This window comes from Phyllostomus hastatus, unplaced genomic scaffold (assembly GCF_019186645.2).
Source record: "Phyllostomus hastatus isolate PE091 unplaced genomic scaffold, TTU_PhHast_1.1 phas_scaffold_182, whole genome shotgun sequence".
Lineage (NCBI taxonomy): Eukaryota > Metazoa > Chordata > Mammalia > Chiroptera > Phyllostomidae > Phyllostomus > Phyllostomus hastatus.
The window spans coordinates 14,632,740-14,659,314 of NW_025334013.1; the positions used below are offsets into that span (position 1 = coordinate 14,632,740).

General features: G+C 50.2%; 1 protein-coding gene across 4 annotated transcripts; it reads right to left on the reverse strand.

The window, feature by feature from the left end:
* Positions 1-1,081: 1,081 nt before the first annotated feature.
* Positions 1,082-24,568, reverse strand: CNR2 (cannabinoid receptor 2). Of its 4 annotated transcripts, XM_045859345.1 has the most exons (4): positions 23,984-24,568; positions 10,256-10,352; positions 9,631-9,840; positions 1,082-3,363 (listed from the first exon to the last, which is right to left on the reverse strand). In XM_045859345.1, the coding sequence occupies exon 4, from the start codon at positions 3,316-3,318 to the stop codon at positions 2,164-2,166; it is 1,155 nt and encodes a 384-aa protein (XP_045715301.1). In that variant the 5' UTR covers positions 3,319-3,363; positions 9,631-9,840; positions 10,256-10,352; positions 23,984-24,568; the 3' UTR covers positions 1,082-2,163. The 4 variants fall into 4 exon arrangements, with proteins under 4 accessions (XP_045715301.1, XP_045715300.1, XP_045715303.1 ...); XM_045859344.1 differs by lacking the exon at positions 9,631-9,840 and having other exon boundaries at positions 23,984-24,566; XM_045859347.1 differs by lacking the exons at positions 9,631-9,840; positions 10,256-10,352 and having other exon boundaries at positions 23,984-24,567.
* Positions 24,569-26,575: the final 2,007 nt, after the last annotated feature.

Sequence of the window (26,575 nt, forward strand, 5' to 3'; positions counted from 1 at the left end):
AAATGGTTACAGGAAAGTAATACAGGGCATAAAAAGCAGTATATTGAGAAATAATGATGATTTAAGGTTGCAGCAATCTATAACCTTTTAAAAATATTTTATTTATTATTTTTAGAGAGTGGGGAAGGGAAGGAGAAAGAGAGGGAGAGAAACATCAGTGTGTGGTTGCCTCTGGCACATCCCCTACTGGGGACCTGGTCCTCAACCCAGGCATGTGCCCTGACTGGGAATCAATCCAGTGACCCTTTGGTTCACAGGCCGGCACTCAACCCAGTGAGCCAGACCAGCCAGGGTGCAATCTGTAAATGTGAGGTTACAGAGTTGAACATTACTTCTAATCAAATCGAATTTGACTGAGCGAGGTCAAGAGGTTAGTGGTCAGGAGGGTAGGCTTTGGAGTCAGACAGAAACCCCAGCTTTGGGTGCGTATTAGCAATGTGGCCTCAGGCAAGTGATTTTGCCTCTTAGCGGTTTCCTCGTCTGTAAAATGAGGCTACCAAACCACCTTCGTCAGGTTATTGTAAAGACCAAGTGAAATGCCTCACTTAAAAGTACATAGCCCATGCTCTGACCGGTGTGGATCAGTGGGTTGGGTGTCACTCCACAAAGTGAAAGGTCACTGGTTTGATTCCTGGTCCGGCACATGCCTGGGGTGCAGGTTCAGTGCCTGGGTGCATGTGGGAGACAACTGATCGATGATTCTCTCATATCGATGTTTCTCTCCCTCTCTTTCTTCCTCTCTTCCCCTCTCTTTAAGAACAAATAAATAAAATATTTCTTTAAAAAAAATAGCACTTAGCCCAGTGCCTGGCACATAGTAAAGACTCAAGAGCACCTAGTAGGTCTTTCCTGCCTCAATTAATCCCTATCACTTGATGCTGACGCGATACCTTTCATTGTACTGCCCGCAATTACTTATTCATTTATTGGCTCTCTCCCCACCAGAATGGAGAACGTCAACCCCATGAGACAGGGGCAGAGTCTTATTCATGAACACCCAGGACCTGGCACACACCCTGGCGTGCATTTAGGAGATGGGGGAAAGAGTGAATGAATAGTGGACACCTTGTCTTACAAAGTATTAAATGAAGATGTATTTAATCATTTCTTTCTTTTTATTCTGTCTTTGGTCCCAAATAATTGCATTAGAATTCCCGCAATCTGGCCGCCACCAACAATTTCTCTTGCCTACTGTTTTGAGGCCTCCCTGATATGTAAAATACAGTGTCCTGGGATCTTCAAAAGCACTGGGGCTGTAATCTTTCTGGAGATAATGGAGCATGGGCTGTCAGCCCTGTGCTTAGCACATAGTAAAGGAACTCCCCCCCTTCCTCCTTGCTCTGTTTCTTATTTGTCCTAGAGGCATGGAGGAGACAAAAGGCTTGAAATGAGAGTGAGTTGAGGGATGTATAAAATCTTTGTGAATGTCTTCCTTTTCTTGGAGGTGGGTTAGACTGGGACATTGCCTGCTTCCAGTGGTGCCACCAAATAGCACTTCACATGGCCAATAACATTCTCTGAAGATTCTGTCTACAGTGATCCCAGCCTCCATATTCCCCAGAGACCTAAGGGGTCACACAGCTGTGAGTGGGGATTATCAGTGGTCGAGAAGGGCGATCACCCTAATAACAAGACGCCTTTAACTGGAGGGCTATCGGTTACTTCTGAACGAGGTGGACCAACACCCGTAGTTTTCATCACATCACGGTTTTTGGTCCTCAGTAGGGTAGGGTGACCTAAAAAGGTCCCCGGTGGACAAGGGTGACCCACAACCAAGAAGGCCCCGACAACTAAGCAGGAACAAGAGCTGGCCATCCATCCATCCATACCCTGAGATCCCAGGAGAATAAGCCATTCTTCTCAAATTTTCTCCGAGCCCCTCATTGCTGAGCTTCAAGGCTCCCTCTGGGTCTTGTGGTCTCTGGAGAATGTGGGCACTCGGCCATCTTGTTGAGAAGACTTTCCTGACCTGATGTGCACTGAGCCTGTACCAGGCGTCTGTCCTCCTGTCCACCGAGCCACTCCTCACAGGACATAGCTGTCCAGCAGACTGTGCACAGACAGGCATGACCAGGCTACCCTCCAGGGGTTGGTGCCAACACTCACCAGCAAAGAAGTTTAAGTGTTCAGGCCTCTGGGACTGGTTCCAGTGAGATGAGAGGGTTAAGACTGCTCTCTCTCTTCCAGGGAGTGAAATGATTTCTGACCTGATTTGTTCAAAACTATGAAAGAGGCCTCATCAGCAACCAGAGAAGACAGAACCCTAGAATCTGACCACGGGGTGTTTTTCATATCAGCCTCTGTGTCAGTGACTGAGTACCTTGAGACCTCTTTTTCTTCCATCCTGTGGCCTGTCAGGTGCTTCTTCCAGTAGGCCAGGCAGTGGCAGGCAGAGGAACGGATCTCCTTACTCCGCAGGGCATAGATGATGGGGTTGACCAGGGAGTTGACAAGGCAAAGCAAGGAACAAAAGGCAAAGACCTTCTTGACCTCGTCACTTAGAGTGCTGGCCAGACTGTAGGCCATGAGGGTTAGTGCTGGGAACCAGCATATGAAAAGAACGGCCAGCACCACCCCCAGCGTCTTGGCCAATCTCATATCCAGCCTCATCCCATCCATTCTTGACCCCTGCCTATCCTGGTGCTCAGCCAGGCTGGCTACGTGATGATGGGCCTTCCAGAGGACGTGCCCATAGGTATAGAAGATGCCAGAGAAGAGGAAGGCGATGAACAGGAGCCAGCCCAGCAGATAGTTATTGGGGATCAGAGGGAAAAGCTCAGAGCAGGGACTGGGACAGCAAGTCCACCCCATGAGGGGCAGGTAGGAGACCAGTGCTGAGAAGACCCACATGATGCCCAGGGTCACCAGTGCCCTCCCACGGGTGACTAGGGCTTTGTATGCAGGTGGGTCATGCAGACAGAAGTAGCGGTCAATGGCGGTCAGCAGCAGGCTGCCTACAGAGGCTGTGAAGGTCATGGTCACGCTCCCGATCTTCAGCAGAAAGACAGCCTTGGAATCCATGCCTTGAAAGACGTGGAAATTCACAAAGTTACAGGCAAAGACCACACTGGCCAGGAAGTCAGCCCCAGCCAAACTGCTAATGAACAGGTATGAGGGCTTCCTGCGGAGCCGGCGGGAGGACAGGATCAGGTAGAGCACAGCCAGGTTCTCCAGGGCGCTCAGCAGGCCCAGGGGGGTGCACAGCACCGCGACGGCGATCTGTTGCTGTCTGCTCAGAATCATGTAATCCTTCATGGGGTTGAAGTCCGAGCCGTTCTTGGAGCTGTTGGCTGCCTTCGTCGCTGAGCAGCTCTCCATGGAGCGAGTCCTTCAGATTCTGCTGGGCTTGCCAAGGAGTCTTTACTGGGGTACAACAAGAAGAAGAAATGAGTTTTTTTCAGCCGGCACAATTAGGACCTCACAGGATCACTGACCCTAGCCAACCTTTTATCTGTGGAGATGGATGTGTTAAAATAGCAATTTGTATTTTGTTCCTCTCTGTCTCGCCTTTTCTCCATTCTAACGGGGCACTAGGTCTGTACTGGTTGCCTTAGGAGAGGTGTGTGGGAACTCAAGAAGCAGAAGTGGCCTGCAAACTTTTCGGCCTTTTGTTTTCAAAAAGACTAATCCTCAGACTTCCCTCTGAAAGTAAGGTAAATTTCCAATGGTCAAAAATCAAGAGGAAATCAAAACCAAGAAAAAATGAACTCTAGAAGGATACGGTGGAGGGGTTTTGTTGTTGCTTTTTTGCACTGGTGTTTTGTTTTTTTGTTTGCCACTTTTGGTAAGTAAGTGGCTAAAGTTTAAACGACTATTTAGAGATGGGAGACAAGACTTTGGCTTCGCACCAGTAGGGTTGCCAGATAAAGTACAGGAGTCCGGATAAATTTGAATGTTAGGTAATGAGTCATTTTTTAGTATAAGTATATTCTAAATATTGAGAAAAAATAAATCACCCAAATATTATATGGGACATTATTAGATATCATTATTACAAAACAAACTCGACATTTCTCTAGAGGAATATAATTTCTATCCAGGTCACACAAGATTTCCACAATATATACATAAAGACCCTATATAAAGGCCTATGGAATTTGAGCTCACAATGCAAAATTACAAAACGCATAAGGAAACATGAACGAGAATTAGCAGAAATATCAGACAGTAGAATTAGACTCCCAGGAACTTCATATAATTCTTGGGTATAGGTTATCAAAATGTTTAATATTAGACCTGGCCGGTGTGGCTCAGTGGATTGAGTGCTGACCTGCAAACCAAAGGGTTTGCAGTTGGATTCCCAGTCAGAGCACATGCCTGCTTGCAGGCCAGGTGCCCAGTAGGGGGCGTGCGAGAGGCACTCACACATGGATGTCTCCCTCTCTCCATCTCTAAAAACAAATAAAATCTTTCAGTTCATAGGCCGGCACCCAATCCACTGAGTCACACCATCCAGGGCCTAAATAAATAAAATCTTTTAAAAATGTTTAATATTATTAAACAGTAAGGAATCAAAAACTTGAATACATAATGAGTGACTGGGCAGACGTGAAAAAGAATCAAGTTTAACGTTGGAAGTGAAAAACAAAGTCATTGAAAAAGGAAACCCTTAAGGGCAGGTTAAAGAGCACCAAACGTTGGTTGAAAGGCATTGATCTGGAAGGCAGATCCAAAGGGATTTCTCAGGATGCAGCACAAAGAGGTGAAGAGAGGGAAAACTTGAAATGAAGGATTGAATGAAAAGTTTAAATAGATCCAGCTGGAGTTTCAAAAGGGAATCACAGAACTGGCGGCGGGCACTGGGGAGGCAGTAATCAAAGAGACGGTTGTGGAGCATTGTCCAGAATTCTCCTGGATGTGACTCTTCAGATTCAGCAACCAGTTAACTCCAAGCAGAATTTTGAAAACAAAGTAATTCTACACTTACAGATCACTTACAGATATCATAATAAAACTCCAGAGTACCAAAGACAAAGAGAAAAAATTAAAGGCAATCAGAAAGATGCCATACCTGCAAAGGAATCATAATTACATTTAGAAGCAGATTTCCCAATAGCAACAATAGTTGCCAGAAGATAAGGGGAAAAAACCTAAACTATCACTCAGAATAAAGGAATAGAAATAGAATTGGGGACTACATGGTAATGGAAAAAATATAATATAGATTCTATATTTAAAAAAAGAAATAGAATTGTCCACTAAGAGGCCTTAGCTGAAGGACTATCTATAAGATACGTCATCAGGAGAGGGAAATTCTTCACAGAGGGAAGAACAGAAAGGCAAGAACAAATTGTGAACAAGTAAGTTGATAAATATATAAGGAAATTTAAAAATGTGTGTATAAGGCCATAATAATAATAACTGACTGATTTGGAGGGTATAAAAACAAAGTGGAGCCCTGGCTCACTGAGTGGCTCAGTGAGTTGAGCGCCACCCTACGGACGAAAAGGTTGCAGGTTTGATTCCCGGTCAGGGCACGTGCCTGGGTTGTGGGCCAGGTCCCCGGCAGGGGGCATATGAGAGGCAACTGATGGAGGTATCTCTCACACATCAATGTTTCTCTCCCTTTCTTTCTCCCTCCCTTCCCCTCTCTCTAAAAATAAATAAATAAAATCTTTAAAAAAAAAACAAAGTGGGAGTAAAATTGTGAATGACAGTAACACAAGCCGAGAGAGAGATGAACAGAGTTGAGGCTTTATTTAGGAAGTGAATCAAGGTGTTGATCTAATTCAGGCTTTTCAAAATCAGGCATTGTCTCTTACCCAGTTGCCTGCCATATTAACTGGGCTCCCTGCCTTTGGCCAGACCCATCTTGAGCCTAATTTCACACAATAGCCAAAGTGATCCTTTAAAAATGGGTCAGATCCTACCACTGTCCCAACCCTGCACAGGTCCCATTCCATTCAGGGTAAAATCCAAAGTACTCACAGTGGTCTAGAAGGTTTCATGTGTTCTGGCCCCATCACCTCTCTGATCCCCGTGCTACCACGTTTCCCCTGGTCAGGCAGGTGAGCCACGCTGGCCTTCTGACGGATCCAAACTCCTACCGCAGAGCCCTTGCACTGGCTGTTCCCTCTGCCTGGACTCTTTCCCTAGACACGTGCTCAGGTCAGTCTCTTCCCTTCTTCAGTTGGGGCTCAAGGTTTACCTCTCTGATCTACCCTACCGCACTATTAAATACTGCAGCTTACCACCCTCCTGCTCCTGTGGTCCCCTTCACTCTTTTTTTTTTTCATAGCATTTATCACTTTCTAATATATAATTTACCCTACATAATTTACCTATTTATTATGTTTATTGTTCATTGTCTGTTTGTTCCCCTGGAATTTAAGTTCTATAAGGTGAACGAGCTGACTCCTTCTCCACGGATATAAGGGCTTAGAATAGTACCTGGTACACAACAGCAACTCGATAAATGTTTGTGAAGTCGAACTGCAGTGAAACTGAATTTTGAGTAATTTTAGCATTCCATCCTCAGAAGTTGACAGATTAAGCAGGCATTATACTAATTAACAGGATGTATAAAATTTGAACATTTGCCCTGGCTGGTGTGGCTCAGTGGGCTGGGCTGAGTGCTGGCCTGTGAACTGAAAGGTCACTAGTTCGATTCCCAGTCAGAGCACCTGCCTGGGTTGCAGGCCAGATCCTCAGCTGGGGACGCGTGAGAGGCAATCAATCGATGTGTATCTCTTGCACATCGATGATTTTCTCCCCCTCTCCCTCCTTTCCCTTCTCTAAAGAGTAAGTAAATAAAATATTTTTGAAAACCTCACAACTTTATTTAATAAAGTTTGAATCTTTTATTGACACGCAAACCAGAATTTATTGTAATTACTTTGGTGCCCACTTAAATTTTGTACCTTGTCTGGCTCGAGTGCTCAGGGAGGGGAAGTTGGGGCCGGAGAGACCTGTGGCTTCCTCAATGGTGGCTTCATGGTGTGTGTGGTGAGGGGACCTTCACAGCGTTTTCAAGTCTCCCCTCACTCGGGCCTCCGGGGTGTGCTTACCCTCATCCTAGGGAGGAAGGCGGCTCCGGAACAGGGAGCTCTATGGGCCCCCTCTCTGTAAGATGGGGATAACCCGCTTTTACAGACAGTTCAGGAGGATTAAGTGAATGAATAGACAAAATATATTTAGATGAGAGCCTGACCCTGGGGACAGCTAGTCCTCGCTTGGACCTGGCCCAGGATGGCCTGGTTATTTCAGCCTGGACGCTGGGATTCGACTCCAGTTCTGTCTGTAGCCACCGCTGTCAAGGTGGCCGGTCTGCAATGAGATGTGCCTTAAGCGTAAAATACACATCAGATCTCAAAGACAGTATGGAAAAGGCAGTGTAAAATATCTCATTCATAATGTTTTATATTGATTACAAGTCACAGTGATGATATTTTGGATACACTGGGCTAAATATTTATCTTGCCTGTTTCTTTTTATTTATTTTTTAATGCGGTTACTGGAAAACCTTAAATGACATGGTCTCGTGTTCCATCTTTATAGGACATCGCCGCCACCGACAGCCGGGGCAGAACAAATCCCTCCGCAGCCGCTGCGGGCAGCCGCAGTCCGCTCGCCTGGCGCCTTGCCAGTCCCCAGGTAGTCTGCTTTCCTGCACCTTTGCCCCAAGGTTCCTTTCCCGCACTCACCTTCCTTCCCCACCTTCCTTCTGGGCCCCTCTTTTGTCCAGGGAAGTCTTTCCTGATCCCGGTCACACCACAAGCTCCCAGCCTTATCTGCATATCTCGTAGCTGGTTCTGTATCAATTAGTCTCGTCTCCAACCAGACTGATGATTGCACTGACCAACATGTGTACGTAATTTAAATTCTACAGACTATTTTCTCACAGCCACAGTCAAACACCATCCACACAACTCTGTGACATAAGAACTGTGGTTACTGTCGTTTCATAACAGAGGCTGAGAGGTGTTAAACCGCTTGGCAGAGGCCACGCAGCTTGCCAAGGTCGGGGACTGAGCCTTCGCTGTGTCTGGGTCTTCGGAGCCCTGTACAAACCCCGCTGCACAGTGCGCGCGCAGTAACTGTGCAATGCGCGGCAACCATTTAGCTGGAAGGGGCTGTCTCAAATGGAGCAGACCCCGAGTGAGCACGTATGGGGCTGGGAGCACACTGCAGGCTCACATCTCAGCCGGGTGGCCTTGTTCAACATACACCGAATGCCTTGTTTTCCCCCATTTCTCACCTGTAAAATGGGTTTTTGTGAAAATGTAAGTAAATTAATATAATACATAGAAGCACCTATTATTTTTAACAGGAACATCTTTAAATGGGATAGTGCACCTTCTCCGTGAGCTTAAGAATGACATACCTGGTGCATCAAAGTGCTGGCTAAACAGCAGCCCTTATTATAACCCAGCTTGTTTGCTTTTTTAATTTTAGAGAGAGCTTTTTTAAAACTAGAAAAAAATTTTATCCTTAGCAAGGACATGTGTTCATTGCTGAGAGAGAGAGAGAGAGAGAGAGATATCAATCAGCTGCCCCTTGTACGCACCCCGGCTGGGGATGGAACCAGCAACCTGGGAATGTGCCCTGTCCAGGAATTGAACCCACAACCTTTTGGTCTATGGGATGATGCTCCAACCAACTGAGCCACATTGACCACGGCAAGAGCAGAATGCTTTTTACACTTGGTGGAACCCCAGTTTATGAATCAGGTGACATCTGAGTCCATGTCACCTCTGTGCTGTCTTGAAGGCAGCCCAGGCAGGTTTCTTTGTGGAGCTCTCAGGCTCCAAGAAACAGATGGAAAACCTCTGATTTAATCCAACTCCATCACTGTACCACTGAGAAAACAGTCCAACGATGGGGATGAATTAGCGGCAGAGCTGGAACCAGATTCCACAGCCCCTAAGTCACAAGACAGAACTCTTGCGCAGGAAGCGCGGAGATGACCTTACCCAGACAAGCTGACAGGGCCCATTTCCCTGAGACGAAAGTTCTTTGCTAAATGCTGGCAAGATCACACCTGACCTGACACAGGAAACACAGCTACTGAGTTCTCAGCCCTGGTCACGGATGAGTGACAGGCTTGTAAGCCTTTCTCAGCTCCCACACTTTCACCCCGACACTTCTGGAAGCTTCCTCCCCGCACCCCTGCTGCCCTCCTCTGCCCCAACCCTCTTCTCATATTCCCCTTAGAAAACAGCCCCTCCCCCCATCAGAGAATGGCTTACTCGTGCAGAGTCCAGCCTAGAACAGGGATGCCTGGGGTGGGGGCGGCCATGTTTGTGCCTCCCCCAGCCCTGGCATGGCCACCAATCTGTGGCTATTGTCCAAATGAGGTCAGGGCACAAAATCCGGGCATTTGGATGGAGGTCCTAAAAAGACAACATCAGACAACAACAGAATGCACAGAGCCACAAGAAAACCAGCTCCCTGCCTGCCTTGCCTCTGGGCAGACAGACAGACATGCTTCTGGGGTCAGAGCATCTGGCTTCTAGACAGAGTCTTCCTCAGGGCAAAGCCCCCTCTGAATGCCCAGCACGGAGAGGGACTGGCTGTGTGCTGCCCTGCGCGGTTGCTCTCGTTCCGCCTCGGCCTTGTCACGTGACTTTGGGCAAGTCCCTTCAACTTTCTCAGTCCCCTTTCTCATTTGTGAAATGACAATGACAATACCTGTCCTGTTCTTCCACCAAGGCTTTGTAACCCAGTGCACAGGTAGGCTGCGACGGGACGGCAGTCTCTTCCAAAGTGCATGTAAGACTTTATTTCCGTGCATTTGTTAGGTGGAAAGGGCTCAGGCATTTTCATCAGTGTGCCACGGCACTGCAGGGCCAAATATTAAGAGCCACTGAGGCATGCAGGAACATTCTGTGACCTGATACCCTACAAGTGTAAGATTCAGAGAGAATCAACCAACTTACCAACCAAGCGCTTTCCCCACCTAAGAAAAATGCCACAGTTCTACCGGACGCTCCTCTCCCAGACAAGGGGTCCACACTGCTATGGGTGTTCAGGGACGTCGCCCGGAGACCTGACTCGGGCTGGGTGTCTGCGAAGGGAACTTGGAGGGCTGTGGAAACCGCTCAGAGAAAGGGGCACTGGGGTTTTTTCTGACCTGAAGTGAAACTGTGAAGTAAAACAACGCCGCACTCACAGGTGGCCCCACCATTACTACTATGTTTAAAGCCTGAAGGCACCGGGGACATGTTAGGTGAGAAGGAACATGTCCCTTCCCTGGAGGCTACTATACAGCTGCAACAGGAAGCTGAGGTTCAAGGCCAAGAGCCATTATTTTTACCTCTGACGGTGAATGCGGAGGCCGGCTTTTCAGTCCCTGTTCTGCTACGGAGTGACTTTGGGCAGGTCCCTTCACCTCTCTGGGTCTTTCTTTTCTCCTGTTTATTTTAAAAAATTTTTAAATACATTTTATTGATCATGTTATTACAGTTGTCCTGTTTTTTTTCTCTGCTTTATTCCCCTCGGCCCTGTACCCCACCTCCCCCACCTTAGTTCATGTCCATGGGTCATACATATAAGTTATTTGGCTTCTCCATTTCCCATACTGTTCTTACCCTCCCCCTGTCTATTTTGCACCTACCATTTGTTTTTCTTATTCCCTGTACCTTTTCCTGCATTCTCACTACTCCCCCTCCCCGCTGACAACCCTCCATGTGATCTCCATTTCTGTGATTCTGTTCATGTTCTAGTTGTTTGCTTAGTTTATATTTTTTTAATTTTAGGTTCAGTTGTTGATAGTTGTGAGTTTGTTGTCATTTTATTGTTTGTATTTTTGATCTTCTTTTTTTTTAGATAAGCCCCTTTAACATTTCATATAATAAGGGCTTGATAATGATGAACTCCTTTAACTTGACCTTTTCTGGGAAGTATTTTATTTGCCCTTCCATTCAAAATGATAGCTTTGCTGGATAGAGTAATCTTGGATGTAGGTCCTTGCCTTTCATGACTTGGAATACTTCTTTCCAGCACCTTCTTGCCTGCAAGATTTCTTTTGAGAAATCAGCTGATAGTCTAATGGGAACTCCTTTGTAGTTAACTGTCTCCTTTGCTCTTGCTGCTTTTAAGATTCTTTCTTTAGCCCTGGCTAGTGTAGCTCAGTGGATTGAGCATGGGCTGCAAACCAAAGGGTCACCATTTCGATTCCTAGTCAGGGCACGTGCCTGGGTTGTGGGCCAGGTCCCCAGTGGGGGCCACGTGAGAGGCAACCACACGCTGATGTTTCTCTTCCTCTCTTTCTCCTTCCCTTCCCTTCTGTCTAAAAATAAATAAATAAAATCTTTAGAAAAAAGATTCTTTCTTTATCTTTAATCTTAGGTAATGTAATTATGATGTGTCTTGGTGTGTTCCTCCTTGGGTCCAACTTCTTTGGGACTCTCTGAGCTTCCTGGACTTCCTGGAAGTCTGTTTCCTTTACCAGATTGGGGAAATTCTCCTTCATTTTGTTTTTAAATAAGTTTTCAACTTCTTGCTACTGTTCTTCCCCTTCTGACACCCCTATGATTCGGATGTTGGAACATTTAAAGATGTCCTGGAGGTTTTTAAGCCTCTCCTCATTTTTTTGAATTCTTATTTCTTCATTCTGTTCTGAATGTTTATTTCTTCCTTCTGCTCCAAACTGTTGATTTGAGTCCTGGTTTCCTGCCCTTCACTGTCAGTTCCCTGTACATTTTCCTTTATTTCACTTTGCATAGCCTTCACTTTTTCCCTCTATTTTGTGACCACACACCACCATTTCTGTGAGCATCCTGATTACCAGTGTTTTGAACTCTGCATCTGATAGGCTGGTTATCTCTTCATCACTTAGTTGTATTTTTTCTGGAGTTTGATCCGTTCTTTCACTTGGGCCATATTTCTTTGTCTTGGCTCGCCTGTTACCTAGTAAGGGCAGAGTCTTAAGTATTCCCCAGGGTGGGGAAACCCACATCACTGTGTTGTGGTGCTATATGTGGGGGGAGGGGTCCGAGAGGGAATAATGCTGCTTGTTCAGCTGTCTGCCAGCTTTTAGTCACTTCCTCTGCTACCCGCAAGCAAATTGGGCTCTTCTGGTGCTGATTACCAGGTGAGTTGGTTTGTGTACGTTGTAGGACCCTCTGGGTCTCTCCAACAAACTCCCCTGTGAGGCTGGGAGTTTCTCCTGCTGCTTCAACCCCCACATATTTTTACAGGCAGAGGTTTTGAGGCTTTATTTCCCCATGCCGGAAACCTGGATTGCACGGTCTGTCTAGCTCCCCTGTTGTTCCTCCCAGTTTATCTGCAACTAAATGTGGGACCACTCACTCCGCCAGCTGCTGTCTTGCCCGGTCCACCAACTGCTGCCTTGCTGTGGGTCCTCTCCACCCCGGGTGCCCATCTCTGCCCCTCCTACTGGTCTGGATAAAAGTTTCCTCTGTAACTCCTTGGTTGTCATACTTCCATACAGTTCGATTTTCTGGCAGTTCTGGTTATTTTTTGTTTTTAAATTTGTTGTTGTCCTTCTTTTGGTTGTACAAGAAGGCATGTGTATCTACCTATACCTCCATCTTGACTAGAAGTCTCTCTTTTTAAAGCAGTTTAAAGCAGGTGGGTTGACTGAGTGATTTCTTAGGTCTCCTCCAGGAATCTCACTGTGTTGGATTCCAATGGCTTTGCAACCAGACCTCTCTGGATTCAAATCAGGTCTGTACTTTATGGGAAGTATGACGGTGGGCAAGTTACTTCACCTGTTTCATTCATCTGTGAACCTGGAGAAATGCTACCCATATCACAGTGTCGTGCAGATAAAGTGCTACATGTTTGCTGAATTCATGGCATTCTGCCTGGCTTATAGTACATGTCTAATGAAAGGCAGGAAATCCTCAACAGTCAGTTTATAGGATTCTTACAGGATTCTGTGCTTGAGTCTTGTCTGACCTTTGCCTGAGAGCTCAGAGAGATGGAAAGATCTCCACTTATCCTCGGTGGACATTTAACCTCCATGAAGGCTGAACCATCACATTTAAAAAAAACCTGTTTGCCCTGGCTGGTGTGACTCAGTGGATTAAGTCCCAGCCTGGGAACCAAAGGGTTGCTGGTTTGATTCCCAGTCAGGGCACATGTCTGAGTTGCAGACCAGGTCCCCAGTTTGGGGCATGTGAGAGGCAACCACACATTGATGTTTCTCTCCTTCTCTTTTTCCCTCCCTTCCCCTTTCTCTAAAAATAAATAAATAAAAATCTAAAAAAATTAAAAAGTAAAAAAACCCATTTGACCTGCATGAACAGTCCATCAGTAATAGACCAAGGTGACCCTCCTGACCTGCTTCCTAGAAGGCTGGGCTCTTGGCACTATGTCCAGCCATGAGAGGTGTGTCACAGGGCCTTCATTCTACATTTCTTTTCCTAGTCGCCTTCTGTGCTTGGTAGCACTTGGTTGCAGTTGCAAGGAAGTTTGCTGGAGTTTGGAGTTGTAGACTATGTTCCTTTGCCCAAATCTTAGCTACTTTTTTTTCAGGGCCTATGTGAAAAGCCACCTCCTCCAGGAAGCATTCTCTGGTTTGTTCTTACCTCTCCAGGTGGATGAAATTCACTGAGTCCTACTACACAGATCACTATCTACCTTCTATTATTTGTGCCCATTTCTCATTTTGCTTCCTGGACTGTGAGATTCTAATTTTGAGACTAGAATCTGGGTCAGGGAGTGGACACCTCTTTGTATTCTACTGTCCTTTATACCAAAAATAGCCCACATGAGATCGTTGGTGAAGATCTTTTCGTGAGGGGGGCCTGAGCTAAGCAAAGCAGACCTTATGGAAATGCAACTCAGCCCAGAAAAGTGAGGCCATTGGATGGCCCCCGAGCCACCACTCCTCATTCCCAAGTCCAGGGCAGACATTGCTCATCGGTCCCAGTCCTCCTTCACACTAAGCTTGACCGTGAGCTTCTCACCAGACTGCTCCTGACCCAAGCAACCAGACTTGCAGAAAAAGATGGGGACCACCGCGGCACAGCTAAGGCATGGCCTAGGAGGCTGGCACACACATCCAGGCTCTTTGACCTTGTGAACAGACCACCAGGACAGTCCTACCTGAAATGGATTTGGCAGGTAGGACAGCATGTGGGGAAAGCGACTCAAAGTCTCTCTGGTGATAACAATCGCAGGAGAAGTTTGTTGATGTCAGGAGAACTATGGGGAGACATGCAAAGGGCTGCCAAAGGGGGTTTTTCCAAACTGGTTCTTTAATGCACTCCTGGGATCTCCAGCCCTTGAGCACGGGGCCTGGCACCAATCAGGAAAAATTCAATATTTTAAAATTGCCTTCCTGAGCCTCGGCTGGTATGGCTCAGTGGATTGAGTGCCGGCCTGTGAACTGAAAGGTCTCTGGTTGGTCAGGGCACATGCCTGGGTTGTGGGCCAGGTCCCCAGCTGGGGACATGCGAGAGACAACCGGTCTGTGAATATCTCACGCACGGATGTTTCTCTCCCTCTCTTTCTTCCTCCTTTCCCTTCTCTCTAAAAATAAATACATACAATCTTTAAAAATAAATAAATAAAATTGTCTTATTGAATGAATGAACAAACATCTCTCAGGGAAAAAAGGAAGCTTCTTCAGACACATTTCTGTTTCCTTTTTCCTCTGCTGCCAGGAAGCTCAGAGCTCAATGCAATGCAGGGTCACTGAAGGTTGGTTCACTTATTGCTCCTTTTAGTGGCTTCTGAAATAAAATGCTTTGCTTTTATTTCAACTTCCTAATTCATACTATAGGCTACCTCCACTCCTTTCAGGAAAGAGTGAATAATTTACAGAATTAGGGCAAAAGATTATCACTAAAGTTCCTCTATAATTCCTCTCTCAAATGTCTGTTGGTCGTCACTGAAACCCCGTCCCCATGGGTCTGCCCCGTGGGGCTGAAGGATCCCATCCCAAGCCTGCTTCTCACGGCCATTCACCACCCAGAGGCCTGGAGGGTCACCGCCTGATGTCTGGATTCACATTTTCCCTGGACCTTCCATCCTCAGCTGCTGTATCACCTCCAGCCTCCCTCCTAGGAGGAACAGGGCCAGCTGGTGTCTGAGGCCTCTTTCCACTGTAGGCAGGGTAAGTACCAAGGGTTAGGAATGAAACGCTAACCCTTGGGTTCAAATCCCAGCTCTGCCACTGGTAGGCTGTGTGACCTTGGAGCAAGTTGCTTAAACTCTCTGAGCCTCAGTTGCTTCTTCTGTGACTAGGGAAGCTAATCCTCGCATTCTTGATGTGCCCATTAAATCATTATTTAAAGCAACCTAAGCAGTGGCTTGGCTGCCTGGTCGAACTGCAGAACGTGTGTGCAGGGTGTGGAAAGAAAAGGGCCCCAAGTTGGGAAGCTGGTACGCAGGGTATGAGCCCCCGCTCTGGCACCAGTTAGTTCTATGGAGAAGTCACTTGCTCTCCTCCAGCCCCTTATTGCCACATGAAAAAAAGATTGGCCGATAACGACAGTGCATGCTAGGCATTGTTCTCTCATTTAAGCCTCCAAACCACCCTGTGAGGCTAGTATTATTATCTTCCATCTTTCACGGGTGAGGAAACTGGAGCCCAGGGATGTGAAGAGACTGGCCGTGGGCACTGGGAACCTGTGCTCCTGTCCGTGGCTCTGAAGACCGGGCCCCATCCATCCTCTCCCCCTGCACTGGCGTTCCCACCTCGGGCAAACACTCGGCACACTATCCCACTGACCTGAAATCTGCCCACAGGGCAGTTTTGTTGAATGCATTCAGATACCTTCTTCCTCTTTTCCATGACCGCATGCCCCCTACAACTTCCCTGTTAAAGAGTGTGCTAACGATGCCCACATTTTTTCACACTTGATCGTTTGCACAGAAGGTTCCTGGCTATTCGCTGAGGCGGGTCAGCATCCCCTGAGCAAACAGGTTTGGAGAGGGCCGGTCACTTTCCTCAAATTCCACAGCCAGGGGCAGGACTCGAGGCCTCGGGCTGGGATAGGGTCAGGTTGGTCTAGGGCCAGGAGCTGTTTGGTGACCCTGAGCGGGATGCGGGGCCCGAACAGTGGACACAACCTTTTGTCTTTAGTCCCGGGGTGGGGGGGAATCACATCTCTTTTCTCTCTCCTTTTGGCTTTTCCACTCTTCTGATTGGCTGCACTCACCACTGCCGCCATGGCCACCATTGGCTGGACTAGAGTTTAGTCCTGCCCCCAACCTGATGGAGTCCTGACTTCCTCACCCCCAAGGATTTACCATTCCGGCTGGTGGGCTTAGGAATCAGACAGACCTGAGTTCCAGTCCTGGCTCAGCAAAGTGTTAGCTTTGTGCCCTCAGATAAAGTACTTCGCTTCTTTTCCTCAGTTTCCTCATCTGTAAAATGGGAACAACGAGTTGTAACTATCTCATCAGTGGAGCGAGGCACCAGGATGAATGGAATTGCATCATGCTTAATATAGTACCTGGCACACAGTAAGCCCTCCATTGATGGCAGACTGTATGTGTAGGCAGACCATGTAGAATACATACACCTATAATGCCTTTCTCCTCATCTTCCCAGCTTCCTTGCTAGTTGGTGACAAATGGGAATGACAACGTCGTCTCTGTTGTGCTTTGGGCTGGAGGAGGGGGTGGCCGAGGAGGGAGGCCGAGGAGGGAGGCGAGAGGCAGGAGGGAGGGCAGAGCTGGCAGAACAGAGGGAGGGGATCCTGTTGCCATTTGGGATTTTAGAGCTGAGTGAACGGGAAGCCGTGTGCGTGTGGGGGGCCCGATGGCTTGTCCACCAGCGGGGGGCGAGGAGGTCAGCACCTGTCTGTCCGTCTGCCATCATGGCAAGAGCCCTGGACCGAGGAGATGGGCATCTGGATTCCAGTCCCAGTTTTGGGTGGAACTGGAGGCTGGGTAACCTCAGACAAATCAGCATCTGCAGGGGGTTTTTGGCGAGATCTCAGGGGGTCCTTTCAACCTGGAAGTTGCGCAATGAGCCACCCACACGAGGCGGGGGGTGGGTGCTGCCAGGCCGCCCGAGAGCTGGCGTGAGAAAAGCAGCTCAGGAAGCCCTGAGCGGCGGCTCAGACTTGGCGCTCTCAGCGTTTCTGCACAACCCGCAGCGCAAAGTTACTCAGGCCCTGACGGGTGTCGGTTGGTGGGGGTTACACCCACCAGTCATTACTGTATTAGAAGATAAAACTCTCAACTTAAAAATGTCTTTAATAAATCTAAAACATGTTAATAGAAACAATGCACTTTCAATAAAAATAACTTTGGGGGGGTGCAAATCTCTTGATTGTCTGGCAGCTGGGTTTGCACCCATCTCTGTACCCAACCTGTTGTGACACATCGTTGTGGTTACAGTATGTGAAGAAAATGAATGTGTCACTGTGCCCTCGTGCTTCCTTTGTGGCAGGCACCCTGAAGGGCTTTTTACCTGCATTGTCTCCTTTGTCCTCCACGCTGCCCTTTGCAGGTGGATGTCTTGGTTTCACCGTCTCATAGATGAGGAGGGTGAGGCTCAGATGGATGGACTGGCCCAGTGTCCCACGGCTTGTAGGTGGCAGGGTCAGAGCTCCAACCCAGGCTGCTGGGACACCTGGTGCCAGACATTGCCCATGGAAGATGGGGGGGCGCACAGGGGTCTTTAACACTCTGAGCAACTATCTCTGCCCTGGTCTCTGCTCGCCATCCTTTCCTCCCTGGCCCAGTTTTCCAGCCAAGGCCTCCAGCACCACTCGTGGCCGCTAGGACTCTCAAATGTCCGCTCTAAGGGAGAGCCTTGCCGCCCACTGCTGCGTCCCTAGGGCCCAGAACTCTGGCTGCACAGGGCAGCTGCCACGTCAGCATGTGTGGAATGAATTGGTTGAAGGGGTTCTCCCTGATGTTTGTAAAAATCCTCAAAGACAGTTATGCTCTTCAGGACTTTCAGAGTGGACACAACTGACCTTATTTATGGGGGGAGAGGGGGCTTGCTGGGAACACAGCAGCAAGAAGGGCATGGCCGGTCTGACACTTATTTATTTCAAAAGGGCCTCTCAAAGGACCTGTGGTGCAAGGGCTTAGGAACAGATTTTTAGAGCCTAACTTGCCCCTCGGTAAATGTGGGGGGTTGGGGGAGAGGGGCCCGGGGGGAGGGTACCTGAATACCAATGGCTTGCGTGTAAACTCAGTTTATCCCCACAATAAGCCGGGGAGGGCAGTGCTATCACCGTGGCCTCAGTTTTGCAGACAGGGAGACAGGAGCACGCAGATGAGTGACTTGCCCAAGGTCAGACAAAGGGGCAGAGCCCATTGGACCCCAGGCCCAGGCCATAATCATCACACTTCCTGCTCCCAGCTACTCAGGTGGCTCCTGTGACCTTCTCCTGGGGACCTCTGTCCCGTCTGGGGCACCTCTTGAAATAGTTACTATAAGTAACACAAATTCCCTTGTTTCCTGCTTCACCAGATCCCAGCGTTCAGGGGCTTAAGGGTGCTCAGTCCTTTGCGATTCAGGGAACATCGCTCTGATTTCTCTGCCCTTTATTTTTATTGTTGTAATAGCAACAAAAAGGCCTGCTCCTCTCTTAGAAAAAAATAAAACCCAGCACAGAAAATTTTGGACACTCAGTCATATTAAAGTATGAATGACTGATAAGAGTGTCTGGATCTCCCTTACCCGGGGCAGCTTGCTATGCTGACAGCTCGGCCACTGGCCACCGGAAGTGTGTGGTGTGAGTGTGTGTGTGTGTGTGTGTGTCTGTGTGTGTGAGGTTGGGTTTGGGGAACACTGTTAAAATTACACCTGGAAGTGGTAGGCACCTCTCCTGCCCATGCAGTGTTCTCTGTAGGACAAGCAAGGCTTTATAACCACGGGGACACAGAGGCCTTTTGAACGATGACAAGGACTTTTCAGGGTGACTCCTCTACACAGCAGAGAGTAAGAAAGGGTTCATCTCTGGGTGGATATTCTGAATCACCTGTGGTTTTCCTCCTCCAGGTTGTTCCACCTTCTCCTGGCTTGGCCACACCCCTGCTCTAAACTTGATTCTGGTTGTTTCTAGCATTGCAGCAGAGGGGTGGGGGTCGGAATGCAGCGGGTTCCCCGAGCAGAGGTGGGGTGATGGGCGAGGATGGTGTGAAGAGCCCTGGAGGCTCAGCTCTGGAAACACACTGGTGACCGTGACAATGACAGCAGGCCGGTTTGAGTGAGTGCTCACTGCATGCTGCGTCCGGCACCATTCCGCGCGCTCCGCACGCTGAGTCATATACCCTTCCTGACAAGCCGACGAGGGGCTGCTACCGCTCCCACTTTGTAATGGAGCAAACTGGCACAAGCCAGTGGCTGACTCACGGGGCTCCAGGCCACCAGGATCTGTGAGTGGTGACAAAGTGGCTGCAGGGTCACAGGGACCGCTGGACAGAGGCTGATGATAAGTGGGCACTCAGGCCACGGAGGCATGAGGAGAGGCGGAGAAGGGGCTGACGTCGGCGGAGCTAATCCTCATGGCCGCTCCACCTACCCGACTAGAGTAGAATGAATTTGCATGCATTTGTGGATTTGTTTGGCTCTTGGGCCGTAGGGCTGTGAGGAAGAAAGCACATCACCCCTTCTGGCCTGGGTTTGGTGGTGGACCTGCAGTGGCCGTGCCGATCCCACCCAACGTGCAGGGTGACTGGATTTCTATCGCCTGCGTCGGCGAAGAGAGGCGGCTAACGGGGAAGGATAAGGAGGAAACGCTTGCACAGGTTTAAGATGCAGCCCTAGGTCCCAGTTGTGAGTTCTGACTCTGCTCCTCATTAAATCTGTAGCCTCTTGGGCAGATGACACCCCTCCCTGAGCCTCAGTGTCTTCATCTGTAAAATGGGAACGGTGACAGTGTCTCCACCAGGGCTGTTGTGGGGAATACACGGTGTGGGTGGCAGAGTTTCTTTTCCTTCCTGTCTTCAATCATTGGTTTATTAAGGGTATAAATTACATGTCCCCCAGATAAGACCACATGTCCCCCAAAGCCACTCCAGGGGCCAAATGTTAAGCAGCCAGGTCAGGAGCCATGAGACCGTTATTGGCTTGGTCACTTCTCACTGCTGCCTGTGTGGGTTTATTGGTCTGTTCTCCCTCCTTCCCAGGAGGGGGCCTTGTCTTGTCCTCCCCACGCCCTCGGAGCCTTCCATCCCAACTTTGTACACTGGGTGGGGGGTGTTCAATAGATGGAGCGGAATGGATTACTGACCTTGAGTGGGCCTGCAGTAGCTCCCACAATGCACAAGTTTTTAATATATATATTTTCCCCTTAACATAAATAATACTTTTTATTTCACCCACCCCCTCTGTCCACTCCCTTTAGGCAACCCTCAGCTCGTGCTCCATGTCTGTGGATCTGTTTCTCCTCTGTTTTATTTTTCCACATTCCACATGTAAGTGAAATGATATGGCATTTACCTTTTTCTGTCTGACTGGTTTCCCTTAGAATAATACCCTAACTGCTGCTTTTGGTCCTTCTATTTACCCTAAGAAACTCTCACGCTGGGAAAAATAGCTTTTAAATAGTAAAATAATTATTCATCAATTAAAAAACAGAGCCCTAGGTGGTGTGGCTCAGTGGATTGAGTGCCGATTTGCGAACCAAAAGGTCACCGGTTCACATGTCAAGGCACATGCCTGGGTTACGGGCCAGGTTCTCAGTTGGGGGCGTGTGAGAAGTAACTGATCAATGTTTCTCTCCCTCTCTTTCTCCTTCCTTATCCTGTCTCTGAGAATAAATAAACAAAATCTTAAAAAAAAAATGGAAACAGGCACCATGATCCTCTCATGATGTGAACCTTCTGGAATACCTCTTTACCTGTTGGGAAAAGCTGGTGAAGTAGTGGAAGGACACACCTGAATTTGACTCTAGTCGCTGCCATTGACCTGCCGTGTCTGAACCTTGGCAGCCTCACCTATTAAGTGAGTATTATTAAGAATGGCCCCATGCAGACACCCGTCCCTGCTTCCAGCTCCGCCGGGTCCCCCGGGACCCAGACAGGTCCACGAGATGCACCGAAGCAGACGCACTGAATTCTGGCAGAGGCAACGCCACGAACGCAGCTGTGGCTCTCAAAGAGGAACTTCGGGGTGGCTCCAATCCCCAGAGAGAGGCGGGTGGGGGGCTTTGGTGGGCAGGCTACCTCTAATTGCTTTGTGAGCAGAAAATTGGGGGCCTCCCCTGTAGGGGTGGGAGCCAGCTGGGGAGGAGGGAAACAGCAAAACCCACAGGACACCCAACCCAACCTACTTCTGCCCCGAGGTCTTGCCAACATCCTCCCCATTGGGGTGGGATTCCAGCAGCCTTCCCTTCCACGCCTGGGGGCTCCTCCCCATCTGGTCCATGTACCCCGAGGATCTGCCTTTGTCTGCCGTTTTCTTTCCTTGGCCTTCGGGCTCTCCTTTCCTGTGGCATGGGGTTGGGGGCAGGACACACCATGCTCTGCGGATGTCCCCCCTTCTCAGGAGATGGAGGGAAGGGGGAGTGGTTTTACCCTTTCCTGAGCTCTGCTGGAAGAGAGCTGGCCATTTTTCGAGCCTGCATCTATCTCATGCTAGCACTTTCTTGCCACAGAGCACCACTGTGGATTCAGGCTCACCGGGGTCTGTGTGCTGGCTTTGCGGTGCACCGCGAGCCATGTGAACTTTCACACGGATGCACGCCCGTGTGAGCTTCAGTTTCTCACCTCTCAAGTGGGGGCAGTGACAGCATCTCCCTCGAGGGCTGTAGCGCCGATTGAACCAGGGGATTCTCGGTGCTGGCAGAGCCCTGGCGTGTAGTGAATGCTCCATAAATGTTAATTTATGAAAATAAAGAAGCACCCGTTTGGGGCAGGTTGGTAATGCTATTTACAGCTTCATTTTTAAGAACTGGAGAAACTGAGTTTTGAAAAGGAGATATAACTCTTCCAAAGTTGCCTGCCTACTTGGTGAGGGGGCTTAGGTCTTCTGCGGGGTTCGGGGGAGAGAGCACAGGTTTGGGCGCCCACAGAGCTGGGCTCCACACAAATCACCACCGCCTGCTGGCCTCAGTTTTTTTCACTGGGAGCTAGGGCTGCGCCTCCCTTCAAAGAGCGCCCTACGTATCTCCTGGCTCAGGGACTTTTTGCGGGGGTGAGAGTAGAAAGCAGAAGCCATTCGAAGACAGCCTTTCTTCCTGTCCTTTGTAAAAACCTGAGCTCAGCGAGAAGGTTAGGCTGGTGTCCCAGGCAGGCGGAGAGAGAGGAGCCCGCGTGTATGAGCCAAAGCCGGGGAGAGGAGAGATGGCCCAGAGAGGTAAGGGGCCAGAGGTCACGGTGCCATGAGAGTTGGGGACCTGGGCTCTGTTGCCTGGAAGGGCCTTGAGGAGATGGCGGTCCTCTGGGGAGGTTGCCAGGGTGGCACCCCTTGGAGGTTGGACCGAAGACACAGTGAATTTGAATCTTGACAAAGAATCTGGACTCCAGGCAAGCCAAGAAAGTGGATCGGGTTGGACTTCAGGGGACCAAGGCCCTTTGGACAAAGGGCATCCACCCTAGGAGGAGCTGGCGTGCCACGAAGACCGGGGGCCTCGCTCACACTGTGCTCTGTGTGCGACCCTCAGAGGCAGCATTCCGTGCCGGAAAGTGCGGGTGGGGGCGGGGGGTGCTCAGCGCACACTGAGGTTTAATCACCCACCAGCCCAGTAAGATGAGGGCTCAGAGTTCTATCAAATGTGCCACAATAAGAATGAATCAAAGAGCATTTCTACGCACATCTGAGAGCAGGCAGTGAGATGAAGCGGTGGAACCAGGTGAGGAGCGGGGAGGCTGGCACTGAAGGGCTCTGCTCTGCCGAGCTGGGCTGCCAGTGTGCCCCCTCAACCACCTCCATATCCGTAGCCAGCCAAAGGGCAGAGGATGTGCTTTGTTGGCAGAAATCGATGCTGGGCCCCAGGGCAGGTGAGGGGGCCCCCTCCGGGGGAGCCGCAAAGTGGTTTCAGAGCTGGGGCCAGAGTTGCTGGGGCGCCACCTCCCAGGGTCTCCCCAGTCCCTCCCCCGACTCAGCCCTGGGGCTCCAGGTGTCCACATGCCACGCATTCGAGGGAAAAGCGGCCGTGGCCTCATCTCATCTCTCACCCACAGCAAGGACAGGTGGGGTGAAGACCCAAATCTCTACCACAGCCGTCCTGAGCCCAGCGCAGGTCCCCATCCCGGCGCCCACGTCACTGAGTCAACCCACAAGCCTCACTGTGATGTTTTGGGGCAGAATTTCTCGGAGGCGCAAGCTGAGGGGGAGAGAAGTGAGCGGCTTACCCAAGGCCGTGGGGTTGGGGAGACAGCGCCAGGGTCTGCCCCCACAGGGCGCCGACCCCAGGGCGTACTCATAAATGCCACTGTCCCATGAACGGAACCTCCAAGAAGGAACCCCTGGTCTCCTGGGTCTCGGGCGCACTAGGCTACCCTACACTTCTGAGCTGCCCCAGTCGGGAGTGCAAGTCCTTCTGTGCCTCAGTTTCTCCACCTGTAAAATGAGGGCGCTTGGACTCACTAGATGATCTCAGTCTTCTCCCAGCCCTCTTCTTTTGGGGATCTTTCCTGGCCCCCATCTGCTATTAGAGCCTCTGCCTTGAAAGGCAGAAGTGTCTGGTGGTTACAGGGCAAACCACGGAGCCAGAGTGCCTGCGTGCAAGCCCAGCACTGCCATTTAGTGCCCGCGCGACTTCAGGTGAGCTGCCTAGCACCCTTCTGTACAGCGAGGAGTAATAATAGTACTTGTACGCGGTGGTTGTGCGGATTCAGTCAACGGTCGATGAAATGCCCCGGAGCAGTGCCTGGCACACAGTAAAGCCGTCTGTGGGTTGGTGATTACCACCTTCTGTCCCCTGACCTTGGTGGACAGGGCTCTTGTCGTGTCCACCGGCGAGGACCACACCAGCCCTAACCCTTCCTGTGACGGGTCCTTAGAAGCCCCAGGAGTCGTCACGTGACATCGGTCCCTCACCCCAGGCAGGCCCACCCAGCTTCTTGCATCCCAGAAGGGAAGGGGTACGGTAACTACACAGGTTTGCTGGAACAATAAAGAAGCCCCAAATAAAAGAACAAAAGAACTACTCACAGATTCTGCGGCTGAGCGCCCGAGCCTGCCAGGAGCCGAGGAGACCCGGTGACCTGGTGTTTGAGATGCGGCCCTGGGTCCCAATCAGAGCTGTCGGCTGCTGCCCCTCAACCAGCTTTCTCTTGCTTTTGTTCTCTCTCACATCACGGATGAGTGAGCCTGGGGGAGGTCTGGTCTTCCGTCCCTGTCACCACTTCCCCTCTGGGTCCCCATGGCCACAAGGTTCTTGCCAGGGCAGTGGAGCTGTTTCTCAGGAGGAACTCTGAGGGTGGGGCTGGGCTGTGCGCCCTGGAGTCCAGCGATTTGGGCTCCAGTCCAGCCCAGATGTAATGCCCTCAAGCAGGTCACTGAAGCTCCCTAAACCTTACTTTCTGCGTGTGTGAAATGGGGACGCCGTGCCAGCCGTATGCAGATCACCTGAGAGGACATTCCACTCCACCGCCTCTTCCCCGCCAGACCAGAGCTTCGGAATCCAGACGACTGCGGGTGCCGGGCGGATGGCGTGAACGGCTGAAGGATGCTGGTGTAGGGCCAGCGGGAGTGGTGGGCACTTTGGGGCCTGGGGAGCGCACGACCCAGCCAAAGTGATGCAGAGATCTGATCAGATCACTGGAGAGAAGTGGGGAGGGGCCACGGGAGGAGTTTGCCAAGGCGACCATACACAGTCTAGGACGGGATTGGCTGAGAAGCTGCAGGCCTCCAGAGCGCATGGAAGTAAAAAGAGAACGAGCTCTCTTGGGCTGTCTTCCTGGGATGCTGGGTGAGCGTGCTGCGGCCGCCTGCATTTCCCAATGGACGATGGATGGCATTCTGGATGGGAAAGAACTCCAGGCGCAGCCTAGGAGCGGGCTGGCCTGGCGGAGGGTGGCAGGGTTATTCTTCCTTGAGTGTCCTAGAGCACAGGTGGCAAACACCAGGCCCTTGGGCCGAATCCGGCCCTCCGCCTTGTTTTATCCAGCCAGCACCTTGTTTCTACCTGCCAGTAGCGCTGAGCTCCTTGCCCCTAGAGCTGCTTTGACTCTTGATTCTGTTTTGGTAGTGTGGCCTAATGTGGTAGTAGGTGTCCTGTAGGGTTCAGTGGCACAGCTTCCCCTATCACCCAAGCTGGGTACTGCAGATGTGCCCTTTACATGGGCTGAGTACACCCTCCTCTTGGAGTTGGGCCTTGGTTGCTGTTGGCAGGTCAATGGGAAGGATTTACCCAGGCCAGTCAGCTGCAAGGACTGGCTGTGACCACTGACCACAACCCTCTGCCTTCCGTGGGAGATCAGCTGTTCAGGGGCAGGGTGGTGGTGCTCCAACATGGTCTGTAGCTGTCCACTGGGTGTGCTGGCCCTGGGGTTTCCTGGGTGGTGCAGGCCAAGGTCAGCCCCCACCTATGTTTTGCCTGGGACACGCTGCCTGAGCTACAAAGCAATCTGAGGTGGCTGCTACTCATGCTCAGCTTAGAGATTCCCAAGTGATGCCAAGCTGTGAATCTAGGCTTGCTGCTACTAGTGCTGGGCCTGGGGCTCACTGAGGCCAGTTGTTGCTTGTTTGAGAGGATTTAGGAAGTTGTGAATTCAGAACCAAAACCAACTATTCCTATGGAAAAGCAGCTTGGGTGGGCCTGTAGATTGGGTGCAGCAGAGTTTTTGGGCATCTCCAAGGTGGGACAAACAGTGTTAGCCAGGTTGATGGAGTGTTGGATATGGTAGCAGCTTGAGGGCTCTGTGGGGGGAGGGTTTGGAAAGGAGACCATGGCCTCTGCTCACCTTGATGCCAGATCCTTCAGTCCCTCCCTGTGCACCACTGGTGCCTTTCAAGCTGCTGCCCTGGTGCTGGAGCTCAGAGGGAGTGAGTCTGAGCAGGTGAGTGTGGGTGTGGGCTCTTAAGAGGAACCGCTTGTGGCTCCAGCTATTTCTTCCACTGACCAATCCCCACTGGTTTTCGCAGCCAGGAATTGTGGGGACCTATCTTCCTGGCACTGGAGCCCTGGGCTGGGGGGCCTGGTGTGGGGCTGGGACTCCTTGCTTCCAAGATATTCCTCCCGAATTTGTATTCACCACACATGGGTGTGGGGCCAGCCTGTTCTGTGTCTGCGCCCCTCCTACCAGTCTGGATGGATGTGGTTTCTTTAATTCTGTAGTTATCAGACTTCCATTCAACTCCACTTCATAGTTGTCAGATTTCCATTCAATTTAATTTCTGACGGTTCTGAGTGATGGTTGGTCTGTATTTTAGTTGTAATTCTGATGTGGTTGTGTGAGGAGGTGGGCCATGTCTGCCCCTGCTGTGATCATGACCAGAAGTCAGGCTGAATATGCATCCTTAACAAGTTCCCCAGTGACGCTCTTTGTCCCTGGACACACCTTGGGTAGCACTGGACAAGGTGATGGCTAAGGGCCCTTCCTGCTCTGTTGGCCCAGGATCTTCGAGTCCCCTGGGTACCCTGGCAGGACTGATAGGGCCACCACACAGGAAGTCTGTTGTCTTTTTCTCTGGGGAGGGCTAGGCGCATCTGCAGCGGGGGCCCCGGAGGTCCCGGGGCTGGTTTTCTGCATTTCACGCCGTCAGCCGGCCTCGCCAGCCCTTGGCCTGTGAGACACTGCC

What these genes read in the sequence shown, in the direction of transcription:
- CNR2 (XM_045859345.1), bottom strand. Translation starts at nt 3,318, where the DNA reads ATGGAGAGCTGCTCAGCGACGAAGGCAGCCAACAGCTCCAAGAACGGC.